The sequence below is a fragment of the Pseudochaenichthys georgianus genome, chromosome 12 (genome assembly GCF_902827115.2).
Source record: "Pseudochaenichthys georgianus chromosome 12, fPseGeo1.2, whole genome shotgun sequence".
Taxonomy (NCBI): Eukaryota; Metazoa; Chordata; class Actinopteri; order Perciformes; family Channichthyidae; genus Pseudochaenichthys; species Pseudochaenichthys georgianus.
Window position 1 is genome coordinate 19,804,364 of NC_047514.1, and position 13,520 is coordinate 19,817,883.

The window sequence follows — 13,520 nt, forward strand, 5'->3', positions numbered from 1 at the left end:
TTCCCCTTACTTTACTATGATGTTTTTCCAATTCTATAACAGAGTATACGATGACTTTTTTTCAAATTGGTCAACACGCTATGTCTTTTTTCTCAAATATTTCGACACACTATACTATGACTTTTTTTCACAAATAGTGCTGATGTCATTCAGGTAGTCCAATCAGAAAGCAGGCAGCCAATCGGCAAACTGGTCCAATCACCAGGAAGCACCTGCACACAGACACACACACACACACACACACATCAGAAAATGCAGACATAATGACCCAGGTTCATAACAATACTATAAAATTACTTTCATGTTGGTCAAGATACTATACTATTCTTTTCATGATATTTACAACATATGACTTTTTTCATTATTTTAAACATACAGAGAGCCACCTTCACCAAGCCAACCAACAATACGGTTTGTACATTTGGGGTAACAGCTTCAAAAGTCAAAACATCTCTATACTACAACACTGGCAGGAAACCCTGGATTTGGTATGCAGCAGCGTTTTATAAGGAGCGCACTCATTTGAATAGCATTTTATAAAATGTTTTACGTAAGAGCGTTGGATGCTGAACCACGACCAATTTAACCCCTGGTTAGAGATGAACATCTTCTGTTTTTAATCAAGAATATTTGGGTGATCAACAAGTCCTTCACCAAAGCTTGCAAATAGCTATGTAGTGATTTGATGAAGTGAAACCAGAGCCGCCTTCTCCCCATCTCCCATACTCTTGTCAATCAACCTCCCTCTGAACAATAGCACGGTATGGCCCCAGTGGGGGATAAACAACGCAGTAATCCCGCTCCTCTCTCTCTCTCTCTCTCTCTCTCTCTCTCTCTCTCTCTGCGCTGTAAGCTGCACACGGGCCAGTCAGTACTTTACTAATATGATTAAGCAGTAGTGGGAGGAAACCACACATGTATGGTCCTAAACTGAGGACAGCCATCTCCAAAACCATTTTTACGATGAGAGCTGCACCTAGTTCCTCCAAAGAATGCAAAAAGTGTCAAAGTTAATAAAGATAAACATCTACACAGGTCTACATGCTTTAAAAATAGACAAAAAACAGGCCATCTGCCTCTTAGCATGGTGGAGCAGGGAGGATTAAATCCAGATTATGGCCGTTGTGTGTGTTAGTGTGTGTGTGTGTGTGTGTCTGTTGCCTGTCGTCAGTGTGTCCTTGGCTCCGTAGACAAGCAGCAGGTTAGCTAGAGAGCTACCACTGGATTTGACAGCTATAGAAAGCCGAACCGGAGGGCGCCATCAGGGGAGCAGCATCACTTTCACCTACAAAAAAAAATATTCTCACCCTCGCAGAGTGAACACAGCAACTCAAGATGGCTTTCTTGATCAAGAGCATGATTGGGAACCCCCTGTCAGGAATTGGCCTTGGTGGTGGAGGTGCCAAAGAAGAGGAGGCCGCCCCCACAGATCCAGCCAAAGCAGCAGGGATGACACGAGAAGAGTATGAAGAGTATCAAAAACAGGTGGTGGAGGAGAAGTGAGTACAACATGGACGGTGCTCCATTTTCAATTCATGCCATTGGCCCATTGAAAACAGTATGGCTGCAGAATGTCCAATCTGACCTTGACTAACTACTTTCTACTTCACTGCACTGTTTACTCTCCCCTCTTTTGCACTGACATATTTTGTACCCGTACCCTAACTAAATGTAAACCCTCATTTATATATTCGTTTCATGAGTTTACAACAAGCTGGGTGTGTTTTTGAGAAGAGCATCTGTTGCTGAAGGTCACAGGTACCACCCTACTCGATCTTTCCTGCATGATGACGCGCTGGGGCTAATGGTCCTGCCTGGATCAATAATCTCCCGTAATCTGCCCTCTATTTCTGCAGCAAGAACAACAATATGTAACACTTTGGGGAATTTCTAGATTTTGAAACATCAATTTCAATTTGAAGCATTTATAAAGGCAGTTTATTCTCTGTGTGAATCTTTTTTACTTGACAGCTGAACATATTGGATTATTCAAACCGAACACTATGATAAATGAGATTTCATTTATTTCTAATGGAATATATACATCTTTTTATAAAGTAGATGTTATTTATACAGCAGGTAGCTTGGTTTTGCACACTGCCATGTTGCTGTGCTTTATGTAAACATAATACACATGATTTTAATGTATGAATGTACATTTAGCAACAAGTTATTCCATCCTATGTTTAATTTGAAAGAAAAAGTGTGAAAAATAATTTCCTCTTACAAATTGGACTTTTGTGAGAAGATGTTGCAGCAGCGAACAGATCCCGTATTACATAAGAAGATTAATCCAGCCTTCCCTCTCTTAAAATGTTGGTATTAAAATAGTAATTGTAAATATAAAGGTAGATTTCAAAAGATGACAACATTCTCCATTATTGTAGACTCGATTTAACGGATGTTTTCTGTATAAACTATCTAGCCAGACCAAGAGTCAAAATAAAAAATGCACAGTGTGTCAGGAACCTCACTCCACTGTTTTGTTGCATCAATTATTTTTTAATGGTGGCGTCTTGGCTTGATTTCCAATCTGCTTGACTCAGTCTGGCCTAATAATCCCATCTGTAATTGGCTGAAGGAAAGTATGTGAGTCTGTCTTTGTCAAATCAAAATACTGAAATAAATGTATTAGTATGAAATAATATCTATAACATGAATTAGGCAAATACATGTAGGTGTGCACATTACAGATTTCAGCAATAGGATATGACACTGGAAATAGCCCAATAGTGTTAAACATTTTCCATTAGGTAGTGCAACAAAGTACTATTACACCAAAGGCATCAGATTTCATCCTCATTTGCATAACCTTTGCAGAAAACAAACCATTTAAAAACATATTTGTAATGTTTACAGCATACACCTATTGCACTGATTTCTTTTTTTCATACATGGAAATGCTTACATAACTGCACATCAGGGTTAATCATTCATGCCCTCCTTGGACACCAAAAGGACATACAGTTTCTTGATGTTATCAATTTCCATATTGTGCAAACATTATCAACATATTACAGACATTATCACTCCCCCTCATCGGCAATATGATCGCACAATACCTGAACCATTGATAGTAAGAGCCAGTGCTTTACCATCCAGATGAAACGAGTACAAGTGCAGTGAATAAAATAAATGAAAAATAAATAAATTTAAATAAATAAGGAGGTGCTGCTAGAGTTCTGGTGTTGCTTGTTTAATACAATGGGGACCATTTTTATTCGAATGTATCCGTTTTCAGCTGTGGTCATTTTTTACCCTGTTTCTCCAATGGACTGTGCTGGGGGGCTGCGGCTTCAGCCACAAGACCGTTATCATTTTTTTCCGCAATTAGAAGAAGAATTCTTAGTAAGAAAGCTACATTTCTGTCCATATCACTGGGCAGTATACCCAGTATATAAAGTGCTGGGTCCAAAGTAAAGGTAATGCCCAGCACCCGTTTAATCAACTTTTGAACATCCTTCCAGAAGCCCTGAATGTTTGGACAGTCCCGAAATATATGTGTGAAGTCTCCCGCCCGTCCACAGCCCCTCCAGCACAAATGAGAGGTATTGCTATATTTTGAAGTGATAGATGGGGTCAACATTTATTATTTTTAATTAAACGTAATCCCAGTAAACACTATTTTAGTTAATTGTCTTTTTTCAGCTTTAATGCTTTATTGATATTCAGGTGAACTGGAGTAGGTGGTGTTGAGTTGAACAAGTATATGTTGTCTATATAATTAGGCCCATGTGTATGTATGCAAACAACCAAAACAAAAGAGAATTTGTTTTTCATGAAACTCAAATTCTGAAAGATGTATTATGCTGTCTTTTAAGCACTGATAACAACACAAGGTCCTTCTGTTCCACTTTGCTGGTATTTTGCTGCAGCTTTCCTCCTTTCTAAGGGATTGAACTGAAACAATTCTTGTTAACCTGGGATGTTCCTGAGGCCGGCAGCAAAGTTTATTGTGGTAAACATGTTTTTAATCTCTATTTCAGGATGGAGAGAGATGCAGATTTCTTAAACAAGAAAGCAGAGAGGGCGACACTCAGGGTGTGCCTCAGAGACAAATACAGGCTGCCAAAGGTAAAGAGTTATCATTTCTCATATTTAAAATGCAATCTGTACTCTATATTCATATTCTGAAAAGGAACACAAATGCATAATACTTTACTATTAATATAAATTATTATTATTACAAGGACCAAAGGAATGTCTAATAAGTGATTAATTTTACTTCTAATCTAGTAAAGGGCATTTTAAGTGTTTTATAAATGGCCAGTATTTTCAAGGTTTATAACTTCTCAGATGAAGACATATTTTATATGATTACGATATTTCAATAGATTGTCTTTCATTATCATTTTTATACAGCTGCTCCAACGTATGAAGGCACACAGGGGTTAACTTCGTTGATAAGTACATTGATGAACACTAACATCTGCTTTTTCACTAAATGATAGTGACTTAAAAACATAGGGTTATTGTTGCTGCTAATAAATGACAAATAAGAATACAAATGTAAGTGTTGCCAATAAGAAACCATCCAACATACTAAATACTTTTTTTATATATATATATATATATGAAATTCTTAATTCTCTCAGTCTTCTAAATGGATCATGGCTGAGGTTATAATGATCCAACAGCAGCACTTTGCAGCGTGTGCGACAGGAGGTGGAAGCCGTGCCAGTATAGATTAGCGAGGAGGACGTTCAACCTGCGCTCTGGAAGACGTTAATATGTGTCCCATGTAGCACCTTGGGTCTTAGAAAGCCAAATGCCTCTGAGCAGGTGTCCCAGGCTCATTAGGGAACGCCGGCAGCATGAGCAGCATCTATTTTAGTGGATGTAAATCGAGCAACTGCAGGATTTAAAGGACTGTTAAACAAAAAGCTGTAATGGCAGGAGCACAACAGGTATGTTGGCGTTTTAAGTAGGTCTTTTAGAGATTCATACAGGAGTGTTTCCTATCCTATAATTCAATCTAATTTAAAACTGACTAGTACTTAATAGTGTGTTTTTATAATATAAGAGCAAAATTGATTTCTTATACAGCTTTTCTAATACCAGTATTTGTGTGTACCTGAATGCAGTGATGACCTTGGCTGCTGTAGGTTTTTCCTACATGTAACGCGACAGACTCTCTATTGTTCAGTCTCCTGCTTTAAACAATGGCTGCACTTCTTTTCACTGTTTGTCTTTTAAATTGAAACCACACATATATGATGAGGACAATAGCATTAGTCTGAACATATAGATCTAATTAATTTTCCCTCAATGGTGTTTACAGTGCATTCCAGTTTGAAAAGGAACAAATGACAAAGTGCCTTTATTAGAAGTGAAATGTGCATTTGATTGGGTTTTCAAACGATAATAAGGAACCTAAAGGGATCCTGTACTGTTAATTATGTGTCTTTGAATGGGTAGGAGGTTTGGAATGTACATACATGCTGAGTTAGTGAGAAACAATTATAATCTAATCATATATATATATTTGAATGTACAAGTGTGCGGTAGAAACAGGAAGTTGGTGCTGTCTGTCTAATGGAATTAGGGTCTCGTGCAACGCTATAGTGGATATCTTTAGACTATCGCTGGGATTCAGAGAGGAAAGGCTAAAGCAGGTCCGAAGTAATCCCACAGATTGAGTTTAAAGTAGTCCCAGCACGCTGCCTGTTGCATGACTATTCAAGCGATTAGATTGCGTGTGTTGGAAAAGGCTTTAAACGTAGCATTTCTATGATGCAAAAGGCACATAAAGTAAAGTGAAAGGAGACTCCAGTCTGTTTAAGAAAATGTAGAAAACAGAGAGAGCAGAATATCCTGGAGAGCAGCTTCTTGAACGTGGATTAAGACCTAGATCCTAGAGCTCTTCTATTTGTGTTCACTAGTCTGCCTAAGGTCTTACAGTTTGAAAACAAACACAGACCAATCTGCAGTATTAGAAAGTTGCTATGTGTTTACATTGGAATTGAAGTTTAATAAAAGAAGGGCAGTATCATTTTTCAATTAATCAATGAATACTGTAGCTAGAAAGTAGGTAACAAATCATCTAACAACCTGAGCTTGACACCTGCAATGTTTGTCAAAGATATTATGAATGCTTTGGATATGCAGCAGACTGACGGCAGGTTAATCCTGTAAAAAGCCTTTAAGTTGTTTACTCCTGCAAATATTAATTAAATGCCAAAAATATAGAGTCTGTTATATCGGGGAAAACAATAGAAAATACCCTCGGTCCTGTCTGGTACTTTGAAAGTTAATATATATCATAACTTGTCAGTACAATAATATTTTGGGGAAACTATTACAATTTACCTTATAGTGTTTAAGCACCAATGATTTAAAGATAACATTTGTGAATGTTTATTAATTAATGTTGTACATCTCAATTAAATTACCCAAACGTTACCCGAAAATCTCTAAAATAGAGTATTTTGACCTGTTTCCTTCCAAGATGTTGTCATAAAGAAATATATCTGGATGACAAAGAGATGTCATACCAACTAAGAGCCATTATGATATCTTATAGTTTGAAAACAAAGGCCTCCTCAATACACACTGGTTGTACACAAGTAACATGTAATGTACACACACACACACACACACACACACACACACACACACACACACACACACACACACACACACACACACACACACACACACACACACACACACACTGAATGTTAAATCGTGTCTGTGTTTCTCTCCTGGTGTGCAGAGCGAGCAGGATGACAACATGATTGAGATGGCCGGGGACGACGTGGACGTTCCCGAGGAGCTGCTGAAGATGGTGGACGAGGACGCCACGGAGGAGGAGGGCAAGGACTCCCTCATGGGCCAGTTTCAGAACTTGCAGAACATGGACATGGACCAGCTAAAGGAGAAGGCGTCAGCCACCGTCACCGAAATGAAGACAAAAGCAGAGGAGAAGTGCTCCGTCATGTGAACATGTGAGGGGGGGGGGTAGTCTATGTTTGAATGATGAGGAAGACGAGGAAGAGAATGACACAGGAAAATGAATTCCAACCCTTTCTGGATATCTGCAGGCTGAGCTGTATAAATACATTTGGGATTTGGTTACAACAGCAAACCAAGAATTTACTTTTATTATAAGCTAAATCATCCTGCTAACATCTACTGAAGGATTTACTGTAACATTCCCTGTTAGCTTGTTTCTGAATGGGTTGTCATTTACAACTTATGATTGCAATAAACTGAACATATTTTAATTGCAACCACAGTGCCCCATCTCTCCCCAATGGCTGTTTTCCTTTGATGCATTTTGTAGAAAAGTGATTTTCCAAGCCAAGTATTCCTTTTCACATTTAAAGGCCACAATACTTTTCAAAACATTGATTTCACGCCATCTAATGTTCACTTTTTCTGTTTGTTGTAAAATGAGACAGCTAAAGTCTCTGAAAGTGTGTTTTCAGTCAAATATACAACTAACCAAAACTACCCTGTGTTTCAACTTTCCTTTTGGTTTGTTGGTTATTTTAGATTTTTTTTTTTATGTATGTGGTGTTTGAATTAATTATGACTTTTAGATTTTTGTTTTCTTTTGGTGTTGTCACAATGAAAACAGTGTTCATAAATCCCAACATGTTTTATTTATTTAACATTTCTACACACATTTGAACTGTAAGAAAAGATGTTGAGCCTCAAGCATTTGCAGAAACTAACTTTAGAATACTGAATCATTTATTCCACAAAACTTAAAGCAATGTACATAAACACAGATGAAAGAATGGAGGTATACTTGTAAATGTATTGTTCAAATAAAGATGTATATTGAATACATGAAATATGTCGGCTTGTGTTGTGGTCCTAGAAAACGCATTCCAACATTTCACATACAACGTCATATGCTTTTTTATGTTAATGTCTTTACTAAGCTCCAAGTGTAAGCCAATTATTATTCATTTAAAAGATCCTTAGCTTGTCAAAAGTCACTGTCTGTACAGTGATTTATGCTTGTACAACCATTAAGTATTTTAAATCAAGCAACTTCAATTAATCCCAATTACCTGAATCAGGGCTAATGCAGTGAATTAAGATAATGGTCTTAATTTAATTGGGCATTATCCAAACACTTGTGAGGGGTGATTAGGCAGAATGGGGGGGAGGAGGACTCCACGTTTAGTTTCACATGAACCCAAGTTTAAACGGCTGTGCAAGTCTGGAGATTATCATCTAATAGGATCAGCAGAGACAAGGTTTCAGCGTGTGCACCGCGCTCTCTTTCTCTCTCTTTCTGTGGATCTGAGAATAGCTCAGGACAAAATGAAGTTCTGCAGAAATTGCATTCTACTTGTTCAAGAAAAAGAGGATGAAAAAATAGTCATAGGACAGAGCCTGTCATCAAGTATGAAAAATATAAAGTCTAAATTAAACTCACCTATTCAGTCCTATTTCAGCACAAGCTAATGTTAGCTGTTGTAAGACACATTTGGAAATAAACTCATCTTTTGTTATGCAGGGAGTTATATCAGTAGTTGATATTGCTCTCATAGAGTAACAGCTGCAACTGTTAGCTTATAGCTTAGCACAAGACTGCAAACCCAATGAAGCAGCTCCAACTGAAGGAAACCAAAAGCACCTACCGACACTTCTAAAGCTCACTAACTAACATGTTGTATCTGTTATAACTGATTCCTGATATTCCAATTTCAATCTGTCCAATAAAAGCAAAAAAACAATTGAAACAGTCAAACTAAAATAAAGGGATTCACTGCTGCTAACGGCAAAGAAAAAGCCTGGCATAAAACCCCCTGGGGAAAAAACACACATTACCATTACATCCTATTTTTAGTGTGATGATCAATGTCGCAATTGTAACGTTTAAATGAATTAGCTTCAATGTTGTGGCCCATTAAAAAACAAAATTCTGACAGGGCCATGCTAGCTGTTTGCCTCAGTTTCCAGCCTTTGTGCTAAGCTAACCAACTGCTTGCTGTAGCAGAACATTTACCAGACAATTACAAGAGTGGCCTTTCTTTTCAAAATGTTAAACTGTTACTTTAAAACTCAAAATGTTTTATTCCTTATAATAATATTGAACAAATTGTAGAATAAGCACCATGATCGGTCTCAGATTGTGGAAGTTTCACTTTCAAATTAAGTTTGACTTGAGAAACATGCAAGACTTTTTCTCTCTAACTTGTTTCCTTTTCTAATTTGTGCAAACTGAAAGTTATTATGTTGAAGCTTCTTTCAGCTCGTGTTCAAGCATCTTTCAAGATTAACCAGCATCTGACAGACTCTGTATGATCAGCTTTTTTCACATTTAACAATAAAACTGAGTCAATTCAAACTCAAATAAACGTTTCGGGTATAGACCTCAAGAAACTATTATAAAGCTTTGAATATACCTTAAACACTGTCAAAGCTCCAGACAAGAAAACAATAGAGCTTCTTCAAGCACCTTTGCTATATAAACTTTTGCATCAAGTCACAACTTTTTGCTGCTAATTAGAACAGTGCATGCTTCTCCCTCTGACCCCCCTCCCATTAGCCAAACAAAGGATAAAGTCACCTTCTGTAATTAGGAGAAGCTAAATAGTTTTAAGGGTTTTAACTCTTTTGAGTAAAATAATGTAATCCCCTTAAGCAGGATTACCACACTGCTGTCAATCTTTGTTTGCTGTTAAGTGGTTATGGCCAAAACGTGTTGTCGTTTGGGCTTTGTAACCCTAATTGACTCAACACTTATGAAAAACGGGTTAGAGAATCCCCTTTTATTTTAAATATGATTTATTAATTACATTTCATTTATTTTAATGAGTCTATAAAAGTCTTGTTTAATCAACATGTGTCAGGAGGTGCATGATTTTTCCTTAAGGTCAACAAAACGAATAAACTAAATGAAATGTCTTTCTTTTTTGGCCATAATATCTTTGATTAAATATTAAGCTTTCATCTTGCAATCCATGTCCTGACCAGAAATCTTGTAATTATGATTTTGTTGTACCTTAATCTGTGCCTCTGTGGGCCTAATCTTCCTCTTTTTTTCGCAGACTGACATGAACATGACATCTGGAGGAGTGGAAAGATGGTTTTAAGATTTATGTAAGTAGGTTTAGAGCCAACACTGACTGATGCACTTAAGATGGGGAGGAGTTACGGGCAGGGTGTGCGTACTGGTGCCTGCATGGGCGCACAGTTACCCCTAAATCCGGGGCCAAATCCAACAGGACGTCCCCTTTCTGACGTGCAGGAGGGGGGTGCCACATGGGTAGGGGGTCTTACAGCCGGCACTGCTTTAAAAGCCCCCTCAGAAGATGCTCCTATCCACTGAGCAAGACGGGCTTACTGGAGTCTTGTGCGTAACTTCTCCACTCTTGGCTCTGCAATTTACAACTTTACCAAGCACAAAGAGTAGCAATATATTTGAATAGCCTAGTTGCACATCTTTAAGCAGCGTTATTCCGACTATTTTTTGGGGACTTTCGACCAATGTGGCTTCTTGGATCAGCTTCCCAGGTGATGATGATGATGGATGAGCGCCTGTCTCCCACCGCACGCTCCGTCCAGAGCCCGGGTGACAACCCGGCCACAATCCACAGCATAGACGCCATACTGGGATTTAAAGAGGACCAGCTCTTCCACAAATCGGCCTGCTACGTCGTGACGGAGAAAGTCCTGGTGAAAGATGCTGAGCGGAATGTCATTATGTCTCCACTGAAGAAAAGTCATTCTTCAGAAAGTTTTGACAGTAAGTTTCGTGATTTTTCTCCAGAAAAATAATAAATAAATTAAGTGTAAAGAGTGTATAATCTACAACACGTCATGTTATATATCTGTAAAAGAGAGGCTTACCGTTATAACTTTATATTCAATTTAGACTTAGCCATTTCTGATGAAACGCAACCACTTGTTATTAGTTTGGAGTCAGGTCTAATTTTCATGAAGTGCGCACATTATTGATTCTTTCAGAAGATTTAAAAACATACTAAAAAAGAAGAGAAAATTAAAATCATTATATTTTAGATGTTAAATAAATCTTGCTCAGCTGTCCCGGCTATTTCTCCCGGTGCTCACACTCTCCTCTCCCCGCAGGTGTTTGTTGTTCCGGCGGCGCCGCGGAAGCCTCGGTGTGCCCGGACTCTCCGGACGGCAAACTGTCGGATGACGATAACCCGAAGAAGAAACACCGTCGGAACCGGACTACTTTCACCACCTTCCAGCTCCACGAACTGGAGAGAGCTTTCGAAAAGTCCCATTACCCGGATGTATACAGCAGAGAAGAGCTCGCTCTGAAGGTCAACCTGCCGGAGGTCCGAGTGCAGGTAAAGTCTAACTCTGCCATCGGCCTGTTTCTCACTGAGTATAGCCACATGTATTCAGCCGCCATATATTAGGAACCATGTCTCTATAAAACAATGAATAGGAATTTGTGGCAATATAGAGAAATATAGAAGAACACCAAAAAGTGTTTCCAAAAGCATGTTGGAAATGTTCGATTTAAAGTTTATATTGTGTAGATCTTATTTTACTACATCACATTTAAGATGTATAAAAAAGACCAATAAAGAACCAAGTTGTGATATTGCGCAATTATTTTGTTCAAAGTGATTTAATTTGTAATCTTTAACCTAATAAACCTGATAGAAATTACATTGTTTGGATCAGTGCATTTTGTACTTTTCAAGGAACAGCAAAAACTGATTTAATTTATTTTAGAAATGTATATTTAAAATGTATTCACAGAATATTAAACTTCAATTAGCTTTCATCATGGTTTCAATAATGAAAGAAATTTCTCTCAATATATTATATAACAAATTATATTTGTAACAATCCCTTGTTAATGATTATACAATGATATAACTTTAAATCCTGAAGTGCTTCGTTTAGTAACTGATAATTGTCACCTCCAGATTTCTCATGTTCAAAGACTTTTACACAATATTCGTTTTTTTGTTCTTTTTAAAGATTTTTGTTTTTAGCTCTAAAAGTTTTGTTTCTCTCCCTCTCTTCTCTTATCTGTTATAATGCCTTTGGATAAAGGAATGAAGCTGTATACATTTGAATTGAGTTGAAAATTAAAATCCTCCTCTTACTTTCAAGGTGTGGTTTCAAAACCGACGGGCCAAGTGGCGTCGCCAGGAGAAGCTGGAGGTGAGCTCCATCAAGCTGCAGGAAACCTCCTCCTCCCTGCTCTCCTTCAGCCGCTCCCCCAGCAGCTCCCTGGGCTCCAGTCTGCAGCTAGACCCCTGGCTCTCCACCTCCCTCACCACCTCCACCTCCCTGCAGTCCCTCCCCGGCTTCATCACAGGTTCGCAGGGCCTCCCGGGCACTTACACCCCCTCTCCTCCACCCTCAATGACCTCTTCCATGCCGGCTTCCTTCCTGGGACACAGCCATCACCTGCCCCACATGGGCTCCATGGGCTCCATGTGCCCCCCGCCCCCCGCCTACCACTGCTCTGCTGACCCCAGGAACACCAGCATTGCTTCACTGAGGATGAGAGCAAAGGAACATATTCAGTCTATTGGGAAGACGTGGTGATGAAGAGGGGAGGTATCAAATGGACCCAGAATGCATAATGCTGCATCTTTTGAGAAACGGACTCCTCATGATGACGGGATTGTTATTTTTGGAAGAGGGAAAACTGCAGGATTAGAGACTCGTCACTAATAAGGGTAATACTTTACTTCTCACTATTTAGCATTCATAAGCAGGATATAAATACTTAATAAATGATTTATAACACACTTCGATAAAGTTGCAAGTGAATACAAGATACAACTATAATTCACGCATACCAGTTAGCTGAGGTATTAACAGACACAATTCGGTCTTTATACTGTACATAATAAATACTAAATGTCCTTGTATCTATTTACAACCACATCATGATGTGTTATAAATCACTTGTTAAATGTGTGTTTTTTGCTTATGAATGCCAAGGGAGACTTAGAGGAAAATGTCACCCTTAAGAAACTCTTAGATATCAGAAAATCTGTGAAAATAACTGTGAAATTCCTGTGAAATTATGAAAACTACACTGATGATCTGGTCCTTTTCCTCTGCTTTATTTCCTCTATAAGCTGTTTTTACTTTACATTCATTCAGCCCCATCCCATTGTTATCTGTGTTACGTTGCCGATATAACAAATCCATTATAACCCATCAGTATTTATTCTTCTTTTGTAAATGGAGCACTCCTCATTTTAATTAATTTGTCCCTGCTGCTTTTTGATCTTCATCATAAAAGATTTTTAAAAAATGTGAATATTTTCTCTACACAATAAACTTTATATGTACATTTCATAAACAAAATTGTGGCTGGCATGTTTTCTTAGAGAATGTTTTACATTTAATGGGCAATTTGTCACAAATTGGCAAAATGAATATAATGTTCAGGAGATGCAAAAGGAAATATATTGCAATACAGCATTTATATAGTTCATCTGTTGAAATCAAATTTATGTCAAACATATTTGAGTATCATAAATCTGCTACAGAGTGGAAGTACATGAACACAGCACCCCTTAGTGGTGCATTCCTCTAACATGATA

General features: G+C 38.1%; 2 protein-coding genes across 2 annotated transcripts; both read left to right on the plus strand.

The window, feature by feature from the left end:
* The first annotated feature begins 1,335 nt into the window (after positions 1 to 1,335).
* Positions 1,336 to 6,943, plus strand: cplx4a (complexin 4a). The gene is made up of 3 exons (XM_034096613.2): positions 1,336 to 1,499; positions 3,987 to 4,074; positions 6,716 to 6,943. Exons 1-3 carry the CDS (start codon positions 1,336 to 1,338, stop codon positions 6,941 to 6,943), a joined length of 480 nt encoding a protein of 159 aa, XP_033952504.1.
* Positions 6,944 to 10,452: 3,509 nt separating this feature from the next.
* rx3 (retinal homeobox gene 3) lies at positions 10,453 to 12,507 on the plus strand. The gene is made up of 3 exons (XM_034096624.1): positions 10,453 to 10,711; positions 11,056 to 11,285; positions 12,067 to 12,507. The coding sequence occupies exons 1-3, from the start codon at positions 10,453 to 10,455 to the stop codon at positions 12,505 to 12,507; spliced, it is 930 nt and encodes a 309-aa protein (XP_033952515.1).
* Positions 12,508 to 13,520: the final 1,013 nt, after the last annotated feature.